General features: G+C 43.8%; 1 protein-coding gene across 1 annotated transcript; it reads left to right on the forward strand.

Moving 5' to 3' along the window:
• Positions 1 to 8,810: 8,810 nt before the first annotated feature.
• prmt6 (protein arginine methyltransferase 6) lies at positions 8,811 to 10,100 on the forward strand. The gene has a single exon (XM_079754505.1). It carries the CDS (start codon positions 8,815 to 8,817, stop codon positions 9,865 to 9,867), a length of 1,053 nt encoding a protein of 350 aa, XP_079610631.1. The 5' UTR covers positions 8,811 to 8,814; the 3' UTR covers positions 9,868 to 10,100.
• Positions 10,101 to 16,220: the final 6,120 nt, after the last annotated feature.

The following is a 16,220-nucleotide window of genomic DNA, read 5'->3' on the forward strand; positions in this document are numbered from 1 at the left end:
AACCCCTGCGGTATCAAAATAAATGTAAAGATGATTATTTACAGCTCATTGGGGACAAGTGGAGGGGATGGAATGACCAAGTGGGCCTAAAGTGCGGCCTCCGTGTCCTCAGCATAGGCCCAGAGCAGCCTTCAGTGTTGTGCTGTGTGTTGTCTGTAGCTCACACACTAACTCGCTAAGTAGAGGTCAGGAAGGAAGCTAGACTCCCTACAGCTGCTGCTACAGAAAACATGCTTTCGTTGATGTGATTACTGCCAGCAATAGTGCCATCCAGTTTCCAGCTCAAAGTACAAGATCACAAATTTCCACCCTGGTTAGTGTTACATTTTGAAGTTGGCTCTGTGAAGGTCTGTAACAATTTGGCTTCAGTAGTGATATCCCCCCCATCTTCAAGGACATGGCCTGCTCTTCAATTAGATATATACGAGTCCCAATCAAATCCTGGGTGGGCGGGGCTAATGGATATTTCATTTTCATAACTTCAACTTCAGGAATCCGGATTCTTTCTTTTTCATTTCATACCGCTTCCTGAAGATAGGCATAGAATAGACCTATTATGTTTCCTGGTTTCAATAAGCCAGATAGCTACCATGCTAAGCATTTTTCCTTTACCAAATAAAAATATTGAAAAAATATTGTTGATAATATATAATAATATATTTTTCCTCAATATTTATTTATTGACATTGAGGGGGTTACACTGACGCATAACTCTCTGTGGGTTGTGGGCTCTGCCCTCCAGATTGACATGCAGCCTCATAAACAAAGCAAACCAAAAACTGTTTGGAAAAGAGTAAATATAGACGCTATAGTGTGGCTCTGAGCAGCCCAGTTGGGGAGAGTGATTGTGGTAGCCTCCAGGCAAATTCCCTCCAAACCTTTCCAATAAGAGCTCCTATTGGTGTCTACTCCCCCGCCCCCCCCGTCCGGGTCCCTCATCACCCGAGGTGAGCATGGGCTGTTGCCTTCTGAGCTCTCTGAAAAATAGATCTGTACACACATATTACTAACAGTGTGTCACAAAAGTGTGTGTGGGTATACGTGAGTGCATACCTGTGCATTATTTATTCATGTTTCACATTACTATTTATCATTAATATGTTGAGAGGCTGGTCTTCTGTAAGGGTTGCAGGTGGGTTGGTAATATTGCAGTGGTGTGCACCATGTCCCAGTTAACATGCCGTCCTCGATGGCAAAATGCCCAGACTAATGCAGGCCTCCTGAGTTACTCATTAAGGTCTGTAACCTCATAGAATGCTGTTTAACTCATACAAGAGCATCCACTAGCTCACACATCTCCTTATAAAGACCATGAGCCATGTGTTGCATTCATTGTCGTCGCATTGATCAGATTTACAAGCAACACAACCTGTGATGTGCGTTCAGCGAGGGTATGGCTCGGAGGCCAGAGAGGAGGCAGTGTGGTGTAATAGGCTGGGATGTGGCACTCAAACGGTGGATTGAATTGAACCATGTGTCCCATGTGGTGGAGGCTGCTTGCTTCACATCAGCTATCTGACCCGCAGTAGAGATGGAGGTGTGTGTTACTAAAGTACTGGACATTGAAACTTTTTGATGCAACAACAGCACAGTCACAAAACCCACAAGAGCCAAAGTAAATGTAAACCTTAGTGTTAATTACTGATGGTAAAAAATAAGAAGTAAAGCCAAACACTCATGCATGTTTGCATGTGTTTTGCACATCTCAGCTGCCTGCATGGGGCCATTAGGATCTGTCTAGATCAGTCTGTCGGTATATAATATAGTCAAATGCTGTGTACTTATTAAGTTACCCCTGCACTCGTTTACTCTCACTTTCTCATTGGCTGATTCGTGTACTACCGGGTTGTGTTTCTTGATCTGTCTTTGGTGAGTGAGGGGGGAGGCACAGCAAGGATCTTAAAAATGGAGTGCTCCTCACAGAAAAGGCCAAAGGAGTCATGCTCAAAGACGTAGTGACCTGGTGCATCTATATCGGAACTACGTTTCAAATGCACGATGAACTGCCTCACAACGCTCGCCTTCTGGGTGCTTGAGTAAGCAGTTTTGTGCATTATATTAGCTCGTCAGTTTGGCTAGAGTGACACAAAATCCTTCTTCTGACAGCACAGGGGTCTTCCATTTCACCATTCAGTTTCAACTGGAGAAGGTTGTGGACGGATCGATGGGTGCAATTGGACACACACAGCCTTGCAATTAGCAGTTGTGCTAATGTGGTGGAATGGATTTTTTTGGTTTAAGTAGAGGCTGGAGAAAAGCAATACTGTACATGTAAATCTTGTCTCCCTCCTCGGTACGCCAGTGGAAGTGAAAGTCAGTGGAAGTGGGAGACGTCTGCTGTGTGTTCGTAAATGTTTAATGCCAGAAAGTGCTTGTTTGTCTCTCATTTATATTTAGCAGCAGATTAATAGATGCATATTCAGTATGTGTATGCATACCTCAAGATATGCTGAGTGGTCTGGAGTATCATTTGTGCTATATTCTCTTATATATGTCCACTCCTCCAAGTGTATGGGCAAATTATTACCTTCTTTCTTTCATGCTGTTTAACCCTTGAGTGCATCAGTTTACTTATGGGCTCGGAAAATTAAGCGCCTTTAGGCTGTGCTACTTCAGTTGTTGTTATTATATTTCCTCTGAGCCTGTGTAGTCAACACACAGAGTAAATCATCTGTGTATTTGTGTATTGTGATAATACCAGGGGTTGAAAGAAAAAAGCCTCTGTTCTATCATCTATCTATGATCATAATATAGAAGTCTTGTGAATTATATGGCACATTGTTTTATAATGGATTCATACCAGTGTGTGGTTCTTAGAAGAGGAAATCTTATTTTTTATGTTAGCCATTGTAATAATTGTAATAACAGTTGAAGGTTGACTGCAGCCAGGGAACAGAATTGCAGAGCCGCCCTCACATTGTGACATTAAGTAATGTAATGCCAGTAAGTCAATATCATTTCCACAGCTGTGCCCTCATCACCCCATCATCGTCATCATCATCATCATCATCATCATCATCATCAATGACATCACCCCTTCATCATAATCGTCATCATCATCTCCATCGTTGCTGACGTAGTAGACATCCTGATCCTGGTCCACGTTATCATCACCAACATCAACTTGTTCACCTACAGTCATTTTGTTTGTATTTGTCAGCAGTATGAGTATCATACATGTTTTAAATCTGCTGAACTAGAAAAATCGAAGTCCGAGCTAGGGGGATTATTAGTGCCCACCGAGAACACCCCTCAATAAGTGTGTGAAACAGCTTGTTTGCCATCAAACTTTACTTCAGTAACAGTGTGACGTCAGACTGCAGTAGGCGGTGCTGAAGGGCAGAAGTCGCACCTCCCGGCTACCCGCAATGTTTACAACTTCTCGGGGGTGTGAGTTTGCCAACACACGCGCAAAGTGTTCGACCAATCGCAGCAGAGTGGGCGTGCTGAACAATCACAGCCTGGCTGGGCTACTTGGGAGGGGGCCCTTAATACAAAATGATATAAAACAAAACTTTTGAAAGACGCTGATATTGGTTTTGCAGAAATGAACAGTGTGAAAATACTAAAGGGTATTTCTAACATACTGGCATCTAACCCTATTCTAGTAGTAAACCCAAATGCAATTATTAACCCATTGGCCCCTCCACCAGGTGGGCCTATATGTGAGAACTGCAAGGTGCTGTAACAGGAAGAGAAGGACTTCGCTGGAGCATTGATTTTTCCCTTTCTTCGGTCTCCTGCCGTCTCAAGGTCAGAGCTGAGGGAGAGCAAGGAGGATTTTCTGCCAGTCTTTCTTTCTCTTGAATTCAGAGAATCAAGCACACACACAGAACGACTTGCAAAATAAATATGCACAGGCTATGAGCACCCATATTATCTGCCAGTTTGTAATCCCATTCTTACATTATGGAAAGTAATATGTACCAAATTGTTTAAGCTCCTAAAAAAAAAAAGTGAGATGCTCACTAATTTATGTTCAATCAGGTGAGCTTATTTCATTTGTGCTTTAAGGACAGAAACATGCTGATCTAACATGTTCTGTGTGATGTATAAAACATTATACTTTATTTTCAATGACCAGGTGTAAGGATGTGATAAAGTTAATACAGAAATGTGTTGCATGTCTACGATGATAATCAACACAACCAAATATATTTACTTCTGGGGCACAATTGCGGTCTAAACATTTGGGAGCATTCCTTTCGTCACTGTTTTCCTCTGTTGGATTCTAGAGGTAAATCCCCAGAGCTGGGCATATTCTGTTAATATTGTTGTATGGAATGTTTTTGGGACTTCACGACATATAACATGTATGTATAGCACATGCTGCTACAAGTTTCCAGAAGTGGGTTCACCTTTCTATCTGTATGTTTAAGGGTTCAAATTGTATGATGTCCCAATAGCCCTTAGCCATCATACACATTACTATAAATCACAGAAAAAGGCTTATACTAGCATCAAATATTTTCACAAGCACATATCCTACTTTATCCTCCATTCATAACATCATAATCACAAAGTATTTCCATTTTACAAATTGCATGGAAAGTTCCTCACAGAGTCAGCACATTATTCTCCGAACACACACCAATAACAGCTGTCATATGCAAGTTTAACTTGGTCATTTAATCTAATTGCGATCTAATGTAAGTGATACTTGGATCGCGGTCGTTTTGTGATGGTGGTGAGGGGAAGCAGAGTCCACGTCTGCAAAAGGAGAGGGATGTAATTATGCAACGGATAACAAGGGACCTGATGGAATGATAGAATGCTGCTGGCCATAACTCCTCCTCATTATTGGTGTGTACCGGGCATGTGTCCCATCATCTATCCAAGCATGAGGTTGAAAAATAAGGCAGACCAAAAATTAGTTTCTTCTTATCGCACACATCCTCAACTGAAACATCTCCTGATCCTTTCCTGTATTAGTATTGCCGGTCTGTCTTGTGAACGAAACAGATGCTTAGATGTGGGTTTGTCGTGCTGTCTCAACATGAATTCTATTTATTTTCTCACAGCAAAGAATATGGTGATAAAAAGATGTTTGAATAGGGAGATGGGTAATGCGGGCTCGCTGCGGATGCGGTCCGTTTCTCTGGAAGTGAGATATCAAAGTGGTGTATTGATCGCTGGGATTAGTCGATAGTGAGCCGTTGCACTTTACTATTTGTTGCTCAGCATTACACTTTCCTTGGCATGGGTGATCACACACTGATTGCTCTGTGTGTGGGGATGCTTCTGCATTTAGTGCACGCATCTTCTGGGTGTGTAATTGTGCATGAGCATTTTGTGCATGAATGTATGTGTGTGTGCTTGCATGTGCATACATGTGTGTGTGTGTGTGTGTGTGTGTGTGTGTGTGTGTGTGTGTGTGTGTGTGTGTGTTGTGTGTGCATTGGTGCGCCTGTGTGTGTGTATCTGCCGTCACAGCAGGTCACGGTTCCAGCACTGCTGACAGGAGGCGGACAGCCGCCCCGAAGGGGGGAGGGGTGTGCAGGCAGTCTGACAAGGAAGGTGAGCGAGCGAGCGAGAGAGAGAGAGAGAGAGAGAGAGCACTACTGTCATTTCTCTGTCCCCTCATTTTACATATGTCTTTATCTTATCCTCCACACCACACCATGCTTTCATATTCCCTTTTAAGTTCTGATTCTTGTATTTTCAAATGCAGCCATCATCATTCATCATTCATTTCTAACACACACACACACACACACACACACACACACACACACACACACACACACACACACACACACACACGAAGATGCAGAAACAGTGAAGAACACATCTAAACATGAACACAGACACCAACATAAACACACACACACACACACACACACACACACACACACGCATGCACACACCAGTTAATACAAACACACACACACACAAAAGAGACAATGCAGGAAGCGCTCTGTTTGGTGCTGAATTAAACAGTCCGTCATGATTGACTGAGGGCTTAAGAAAGCGGGCGGGCGACCGGTGGCAATGGAGCAGGGGAGTGGATCATCTTTTGAGCCGGTTATCAATTTTTTTCAGTACCCCCCCCCCCCCCCCCCCCCCCCCAACACACACACACACTTTTTTCCAAACTGCTTTGGATTCTTTTTTAAAAATTCCTGCCACAGTTGTGCCTGACCAAGCCTACTTCCTCAACCATATCCTGGCCTGGACGTTATCACAACACATTTGCGACTACAAGGCACTTGCAAAGATACAGCCATATAGGAAAAACACACACACTCACACACACGTACGCCGATGCAGTCAGAAAACGTAGTTTTGCTCATCTCTCTTCCTCAGCCTTTATTGTATCCCCGATCTCTGGGGCTGCGTTTAAGATGTGCAAACAGTGATTGGCCAAGTTTAATTAAAGAGGATGAATGCTGCACATCTGTGCAAATATGTGGATTTTTTTTCTTAATCCCCTCATTCAATTGAGAGACTGTTAGACTGCATTAAAAGGCATGGTTTGTATATGCAAGTTAAGGCGTTTGCCCTTGTGTGTTGGTGGGTATGAACCGATATATCTATGGCATCTATATGGAACTGTTGTGGAAATTAAAACATTTCAATTCCAACAAGGACAGATATCAGGAAACTGCTGAATAAAGGTGAATGCTTATTTAGAACTTTAAGAAAATACATACAAAAGCCGAGCGTGATGGACTGTGGAACACCTGCTTTTCCAGCTTCGGCAAACAGTTTTTATTCTCTCACTCTGTGATTCCTCCCATAAGCTCCAAACCAAGGTTGTTATCACACGATGCCTATACATGGCTTTAACATCAACCAACTCCCGTTGTTAAGTTATTTTCATGGTCTTCAAGCACAACTTGGTTTTCCACATATTTGAGGCAAACATTTCCCCCATTTTCCCTGATCCTCTAAGCTCGCCTCCCCCACCATTTCACCTTGGTTGATACCCTTGTCCATTCCTTTCACATTTTCTAACCATTAGGTTGTCTTGACCTTAACGGAATACCTTTGTTGTTCATGGAATATTTCTACCGACTGGTGGCAAAGAACATCGGATGATCTCTGCAAAAAGTTAGTCTCTTCAGGGGACTCACCAAAGACTTCCACGCTTATCTCAATTATATAGCATATGATGAGGCAAGATGGAAGAGTTAGAAGAAGAGTTAGAATCATTATTCTAACTCTTCTACGGGTAAAGTAAAATTCTCCCACAGTACCCATTCCTTCGTGTGAAAGGGTGCATCTGGAGACATGGGTAATTAAAAAGAGTAGTTTTCATGAGTTGGCAACATCATTGTTATAAGTTGTCTTTAATGATTATAGACGAATATGACAGCTTGACACTCAGACAGAGGGTGGAGGCTTTGTGTGTGGGGAAACGCAAGGCCAATAGCTGAGCAAGGCCTGATGTGCCATGGCCCAATGACTCCATGGCTTGATGGCAGTGGTCCCAGTGAAGGCAGTGGTCCCAGTGTGATGACTGGACGAAGGCAGTGGTCCCAGTGTGATGACTGGACGAAGGCAGTGGTCCCAGTGTGATGAATGGACGAAGGCAGTGGTCAGAGTGTGGTGGAAGGTCAGGACTGGGCCTGGTGGGGCTTTTCCTCTGGGCAGATGAGGAGGATGTGGGGTGAGAGCCAACATGGCTGATAGCTTCTTGTATTATCCTGGCCACAAGTAAGACAAGTAATGTGAGAGACTGCTTCTCCTAGAAATGAGTGGATGATACAAATCAGTTTCATGTGTAGCATGTCATACTCCAGTACCATGAGCCACTCCCCCTGGAGGGTTCTGATTGGTTAGCTCCCCTTAAAAGATATGACTTATCACCTAAAGGTAGGTTTGTGTGCTGCATGGAATCATCAACACTCAAAGCCTTGCTCTTGTTTTGCTTGCTGTGCCCATTTAATTCCACAGTTCATTGTTGAACCTATCTATTTTGAAAGTCAATCTGAAAAGTGAATCGCAAATCAGCCGCATGTAGCATGGCCATGTTTCCTGTAAATAAACAAACAAAATACAGCATCTCTAATCACAGAAGTGACTGAGCATGAATACAGGAGCCATTGGGTGAAATATCCAGATGTGCACAATTTCTGGCAATGCTCTGAGTGAGGTGTCATATGTTGTATCTTTTACCAAACGGCACATTCATTATTCTATTAATATCACAATGTAAAGTCTAAAACCTCGTGGTCATTTATTTAATTATTTATTTTTGTAAACCTTTTGAGATTCTTGCTGTTGAGCTCACAACACAGATTGCTGAATCACAACCAGCTGGTGTGTCAGACACACTTTTTTAAAGCTTAGTGCTATTTATAGCCCATCTATGTGACTAGACGTAACATTTACAAAGCTGAGTCTGTTTTTTGCCATGCAGGTATAGGACTACTAGCTAGTCTTCATTGAGTTCTTGTGTGTTCCACTAATCATAATCAGCTAATCTAAAGATGATGTAAATGTTTCCGTATCATTTATCATATTTTGTATAGAATGATCATGTCTGATCATGCTTCAAAACATTTTAAAAAAGGTGATGTTTATATTTATTTAAATTTATTATAGGCAAAGCAACATAGGCTTTTTTTTATACATATATTTGTATTGTAAAAAGTGTATATAACTACTCTCAGTTGTTTATCCCAGACTGCATGCAGGTCATAAATCGTCACCGCCGCTGACTAAGTCTTAAAGGGAATTGTAGTTTATTATTCGAAGGAACGCTGGGCATCCAGTGGGAACAGCGCCACCATAAGACTACAAGTACCAGACTTCAGAACGCGGAAGCACGGCTGCAAAACACCCAACGTGACTCCTTTAGTACCGAACATGTCTCATCTCCTCAAGAAGAGGAAACTGGATAAAAATGTTCAGGAGAACCTGTACTTCGACAGCTACTCTGACGTGACCATCCATGAGGAGATGATCGCGGACCATGTGCGGACCAACACGTACCGGACGGCCATCCTGCGGAGCAGCGACTCGATCCGGGGCAAGGTGGTGCTGGACGTGGGCGCGGGCACCGGTGTGCTGAGCATGTTCTGTGTGCAGGCCGGGGCCAAGAAAGTATACGCCGTGGAGGCATGTTCGATCGCTGAACAGGCGGTGAAGATCGTGAAACAGAATCAGATGGATGACAGGATCGAGGTGATCAGAGGCACCGTGGAGACCATCGATCTACCCGTGGAAGGCGTGGACGTGATCGTGAGCGAGTGGATGGGGTACGCGCTCCTGCACGAATCCATGCTTAACTCGGTGCTTTACGCGCGGGACAAATGGCTCAAACCGGGAGGCCTCATGCTGCCGTCCAAAGCTGAGCTGTACATCTCCCCGATCAATGATCTAGTGGTGGAGGACCGGTTGAACTTCTGGTGCACCGTGAAGGACCAGTACGGCATCGATATGTCTCCGATGTCCGAGTTCGCCAAAAAATGCATCATGAACAATGACATCGCCATCAACCTGGTGACGGTGGAGGACGTGCTGTCTCACCCTTCCAGACTGGCCGAGCTGGACCTGCACACCGTGACCCCGGAACAGGTGGCCTCGGTCCGGGGGACGTTCTCCTGCGAGTGTTTCGGCTCCGCGGCGGTCAACGCGTTGTGCGTCTGGTTCACGGTCAGCTTCCCCGGTGACGATAAGCCTCTAGTACTCTCCACGTCTCCGTTCAAACCCGAGACGCACTGGAAACAGGCCGTGCTGTACCTGGACTCGCCCAGGGACGTGATGCAGGACACGAAGGTTGTGGGGGAGATCCACATGTACCCCTCTGAGGAGAGTGCTCGCCATATATGCATCCATGTGGAGTGTGCAATCGGAGAGCATAAAAAGCAGTCCAAAACATTCTCCATCCCCGACGGCTACTCAGAGGCCCAGCAGTAGTGCTGAGTGGCTGACGTGACCCAGCCACGCAAAATGTGTCATTATTGGGCCAGTAGTACAACCATTCTGTCACTGTATTTTTAAGTGCTGTTTAGGAAACTCTATGACGCGTGCAAAGACATGAAGTCCAAGATAAATGGATAACAACTACTCATAGCTGTCAAAGCTGAGATGACTGAGTTGACCTGCCTAAAAACGAGAAATTAGAGGGATTAACTAATACTGTAAGAGAACATTATGTAAAACGAAAGTTGAAGGAGAATTGTTTTATTCTTCACACTCAACTCAATGCCTAATAAATTGTATTAAACCTAATCATTTTTTTCTTTTCCACTATGCCCTGCAATTCCCTTCCAATGTATTATTACAACCCTTAAGTGGTGTTGTGTTTTTCTAAAGAGCTTTTTATATTAAATATCTTAAAATGATGTGAAATATTGCTTAAGGTCCAACAACAGTCCAAGGTAATATTATTTTTAAATGTGTTCCTCTCTAGGAAGCAAAAAAATACATTACCAAACAAAAATGTAAAGTTCGGGCTGTCTGAGGTAGACCACACGCTGGTTAAACAGCCAACTGTATTTTTGCACACAGGGGTCTTTTCATCATCAAGATAACATGTATCGCTTCTAAACCTCTCAGGATCTCTCCATCCTAGATTTTCTAACTGCTTGCCACTGGACAAGTATAAGACAAGGCCAAACCAACCAGTCTGGTCTCGCATGTATCAAGCGCTATTGCTCTATTGTGTTAGTACTATACATTGCTGTCTTTGTATCATGTTATATAATTTTAGCGTTTTGAAAGGTGCTTCATGAATAAGGGTTATTGTCATGTTTATGTTAATTACATGAAGTAGTTCAATATTAATGCTCATAAATAATATCTGTGTAGAGCATTGAACACAATGACAATGATATGACCATCAAACAGACTGATACAGTGTGCCCCATAAATCATCTCTCAGTACGTTCACATGCACAGCTTAATACGATTAAAGTCATAGTTAGACTATGCTCTTCAATTGGACAACGGCAATTGTCTGATTATACATGGCGGTCTGGACTTCAGAGAGTCAAAGCCAAAGTTCCTTTCCCCCAATTCCTTCCCCACCATGGCCGAGATAACCCCCATTACGAGTCTTTACTTATTCTTGCAGTAGGCTACCAAGAGAGTCGGAGAACCCGACACAGTCTTTAGATTCATCATATCAGACAATATCCCCGTCAGTTCGGCTGTGAATGAATTAAGATCGTAAACACGTCGGAAGAAAAAACATTTATTTTGACAGATGTGCCCGAAGTTACTACTTTAAAACCTTCTTGATGACCAACATTTAGAAAAACATGCACTTTTAATTAAGCCTTGGTTGAAATCCAAGAGTAGTGTGTACTGAATGCATGTCTTATAGGGGGTAACTACATTGGCACGACACCGGCTGCCTCCATCTTCTGCGCCACCTTTTAAAATCAATCGCTGTTTCTCGTTTTTCCGACGGCGACAACACAACCAGAGAATGTCTAATAGGAAGTAAACGTAGACAGGCTCTGACATGACTACCGTCTCCTTTTACTTCCGGCTCACGGGCCCTGGAAAATGTCTCGAGCATGCGCAAAACGCAAATTCTAATTCGATTAAACGTGCACGCTTAATGCGACTATCAATTGAATAATCTAGGGGTCTTAATCCGACAATGAGAAACCCAATTCGATTCAATTTTAGTTTGACTAAGGTGTATACATGCATCTTAATAATCCAATCATAGTTGGACTAACCCAATAATTCAATTTTCTTGAGTGTCATGTAAACGCACTGCTTGTTGAAAGCAGTGAAACGTAGAGCGACAGAGTAGAGGCCGTAGCCAGGAGAATGGAGCGAGGTGCTGTGTGCTCATTCACCATACACCCCAGTTAAACTCTTACGGCAGGAAAGCAAATTTACGCATGCACGGCCACTCTTGCCTTCTCGGTACTAAACTAATTGTAATCCATCCCTGCCTCAGATCATTTAGAAGCCATTAGAAAAACAAGTGTTGAAACTTCCTTCAATGGAATTATTAGTCTGGTATCGTGTCACAATTTGGACCGAATCAATAGTCTTGTGTGCTTAATCTAACTCATTTCAAGACTCATGGTTGTTTGTAAGAGAGCTAGAACCAGATCAGATAAGGCAGCGTGGCTGCGGTATACTCTTTGGATTTAGCTGACTGGTCGTGCAGAAGAATAACATACTTTACAAACGCCTGAATGATCATGTCATCATTAACACATATCCACATCCATATGAAGAAACAACAGCTGTGATACATGAGTGCATCACATGGTTACTGCGGTTCTTTCTTCGATGGCCAATGAGCCAGACTGGACTCTGCTTGCAAAGTGTCTAATCATCGACTCCCATTCATCCATGCATGCTAATGATCCTGTGAATAAGCCAATAGGATTAATTTACCAATGCCGGTTACTGTAACCAATATTTCTGTCAGCGCATCCCAAGAAGACAGATGGGAAAACGGTATCGACAAAAGCTAATTTGGTAGAGCAGCCCCCAAGTGGGGCTGCAACTCCCTAGGGCCGCCAAAAGAGACAATTTGTCAGTGTGATTGTTGGGTGTTATCAAACTACAGTCCCCCTTGTCCTATCGCTATCGCTGGACACCGGCAGCCATGTGCTGAACTCCTGCTTCCAGCCAACGCAACCGGTGCATTCAGAAAAAAAGACATTTACGTCAATAGGAGGCTATTGAGGCTAACGTTTTGCTAGCCTTTGCTCGATTGAATGCAACGAGATTCTTTAGAAATGAATGTAACCCGAGGCCCTGTGGGGCATGACTCCTTGTAGGCGGACACCAGACTGTCAAGAAATAAGTCCCAAATCATTCACTGGCCCAGATGGATCTGAACGGACCCAATCACCCCTTGGCAGGCCGCTCAAAGCCACGGACAAATCCAGCAAACTGCGTCACCGTAAACAAACAATCTCACACACAAACACAGACGCTCACACACTCACACACACACACACACACACACACACACACACACACACACACACACGCACGCACACACACACACACACACACACTAATCCCTTTTCAATCATGCACTTTTTTTCTGGATTAGACTCCTATGTAATTCTTCACCCAGGTACTGTTTTAGAATTTAATATGATATTTCAATTTTGAGAGGAGTGGAGTTGGGGGTTTAAGGACACGGAGCGGGGGGGGGGGGGGGGGATAAACACGGAGCACACCGCGGGGTCTGCAACGGGAAGATTGTACAGTCTGAAGGTTAGCGGGGGATAAACCCCTGGACCTTGTGTTACACTAAATCTAAAAGGACCAGGTGCATTAAAGCACCGGCCTCCTGCTCTGACCTCCAGCCAGCCCATCTGCTCCGGGAGCCAGGGTGTCGGACCGGGAAACACTTTGTTTACCGTTCTGTGGAAACGGCCCAGAGCACATCACCCACAGAATCTGAATACGAGCATGGAGGATGACGAGTGGATTGGACCTCCATTTGGGGACAGCTGCTATAACTCCCAAAATTAAAACCTCTGAAATTGAACGATACACAAAATGTCCTCCCTCTACACACACATGCAGGCATGCACACACACCCTCCTCCACTAACACACCCCCATAAAAACACACACCCTGTCCTTCTAACGGACGCAACATTACCCTCGATTGAGTGGGAAGAATAACAGAAGTAAAAATCCAATAGATGTGCTGTGTCTGGCGTCCAGACACCCGGTCAGACCGCTGTGGTCGTCAGTTCTCTCATAATCATGGCCACGCTGAGAAAGAGGTCATTTGAAAAACAAAATGTGATCCCAAACACGTGGCAAAGACAATGTGATCCCTGAACCATTTACAAAATTGATATATCGTGTTTGCATGTGTGTGTGTGATCCTTATTAGTCATATCTAATTATGCATATACATAAAATATATGAAAATAAATTGTATATGCCTACTGTAGTTATATGAAGCGATGACAACTCCAGGTACAGGCGATTTAAGTAGTCATCGTAGGCCTACTACATTTTATGTATGCGTATGCCATTAATAAGGTAGGCCTATGTGTGTGTACGGCGGCCCAGCTGTTTGTCTCATGACTCCATGTGCCTGAGCTCCGTATTTTTAGATCTTTAACAACACACAGAGAAAGGGTTAATTCTCTGTGGACAGCTCTTTGAGAATGAAAGGCAAAATTAATATAGCTATCGTTGTAGGCCTATTTAGTCAATAAGTGGGATCTAAATGTGCATCTCCATTATTTTTTACTATTTTTTGGTGAATTAGGAAGGGAGGTTTATGTCAGGCTTCTTGCCCTTTGAGGGAGAAAGAGGGAGAGAGAGCGAGCGAGCGAGAGAGAGAGAGAGAGAGGAAATCCGCTCTCTGTGTGACGTCAGTTTAATCAAGAACATTACCTTTTTCACCGCAGACATGGCATGAACTGTCGATTTGAATTAGACCTATAGCCTAAATAACAATAGTTTAAATTACAAATGCGAAACACGCTGCTGCTGCCTCTGCTTTCAACGATACGATTCGATTAAAACTGATTTCATATGTGCTCAGATTGAACCGATGGGCTCGTATCAGGTAGCCTACCAACTAAACCTAAACCTTGGACTCGTTACTTACACGCAAACACTGAGCTATAAATATCCAACACTTTCTTTCGAGTTCAATACACCAAAAGAACAAAAATCAACAAGTGTTATATTACCATTGCTTAACGATATAGTAAATGGGTTCGAACTCGCCCTCAACCGGACGTGTCAAATCAATTCAGTGTGTTTTCTGTCTGTCCGGAGTGTGCTGAGCGGCTCTCTCCTTCCCGCCTCCCGCTCCCGTCCTCCGGTCCATCAGGACAGAGAGCAGCACGAGCCTCCCGCTGGTCTACCGGGGCAGAGTCCGAGCAGCACGAGCCACTGTAGTCGTCTCCTGACTCTCTCTCTCACACGGCCCGTTTCAGCTCGGATTTATTGGGGTGTGTCAGGTGAACTCCCTGTCAAACGGCGTCAGATCACGGAATATGAACACGTTACACAATGAGGTGAGAAACCATCATTTATGCAGTGCTTATCAAACTTTATTTTCTATTATAACGTGCAAAAACGTGAATTGTTAGATGCGTAATGCTGTTTTGAAACCAATAGATGTGGTGGAATTATGTGGAGCATTTATTTGGACAAGATAAAGTAAAAAATATGGCGCATTAACTTGTACATGAACCACTTTCCAAGACCATGTGCTTAACATCCACACAGGACAGACTCAATGAATGGTGTCCGCCTCACAAGCTGCTCTGCACACACTGCTGGCGCTGTGGTTTTACAGCTACAACTCAAAATAACAGCATACAATAACACGCCGACGCTAAACATTATTACCAATAACTGTCGCCTGCTGATTCAAAAGCCTAGTGTCTCTGTGTCACTATTTTCTTTTTTTATGTGTGCTTGTCCTTAATTAAAACGTCAGACCTAACATCTGTCCTAAATATCGTAAACCCTTCAGGGACATGTGGCATGATCCTTAATTCATACACATGACTCCAGTTATCCTTATAGGTGCATTTTACATTCAATAACTCTTTAATGCTGCAGCAAAAACGTATTTTTCTGCTACGTATTTTTCTTAATATCACGGCAGTGTACCACTCACCCAGGCTCAGTGCAAGGCCTCATGTAGGCTACAATTCAAGCAAGAAAAGGTCACTGAAGAAATGCATTTTAGTTCGTCCTTTACACGTCCGGAATCAGAGTTTTAGAACTTTTAACCCCGTTTGTATCATTCTGTCTCTCTTTCTCTCTCAACCTGACGCACATGCTCTCGCGCGTGCGCAAACGGGCACACAGCACACACACACATGCGCGCGCGTAATTTGCTACGATTGCAGGAAACAACCTTGTGGAATGCGACACACAAGCTATTTTATTCATGCTAAACAATAAGTAAAACTCGCTGATTAATTTTTAATTCAAACAACCAACAACTTGTGCAAAGATTAATTAAACTGTTTAATCCAAGGCGGACTGCTGTTACATTAAAGTGCAGTACTTTCAGTGTACCTGGATGGAGCTGACATGTGTTTTTCTAAACTCTTCATCCGAAACACACACATGTCCATCCACGGGCCCACAGTCTCATCTGCGGAGTTTCTTCTGGGTCTAGGGAGAATAAGACAGAACACATAGGAGCTTCAGAAAACATAGGAGCGCACCGCGGAAGAATAGGCTGGGCGCGCGCGTCTAAAATCAAATAGATCCTCCGCGCGCGCTATCTGCCCCGCCATCTCCGTCTGGGCGGGCTCGTGCTCCTCCTGTGTGCGGCGGTGGTGG

The sequence above is a fragment of the Pollachius pollachius genome (assembly GCF_949987615.1).
Source record: "Pollachius pollachius genome assembly, chromosome: 17".
NCBI lineage: Eukaryota > Metazoa > Chordata > Actinopteri > Gadiformes > Gadidae > Pollachius > Pollachius pollachius.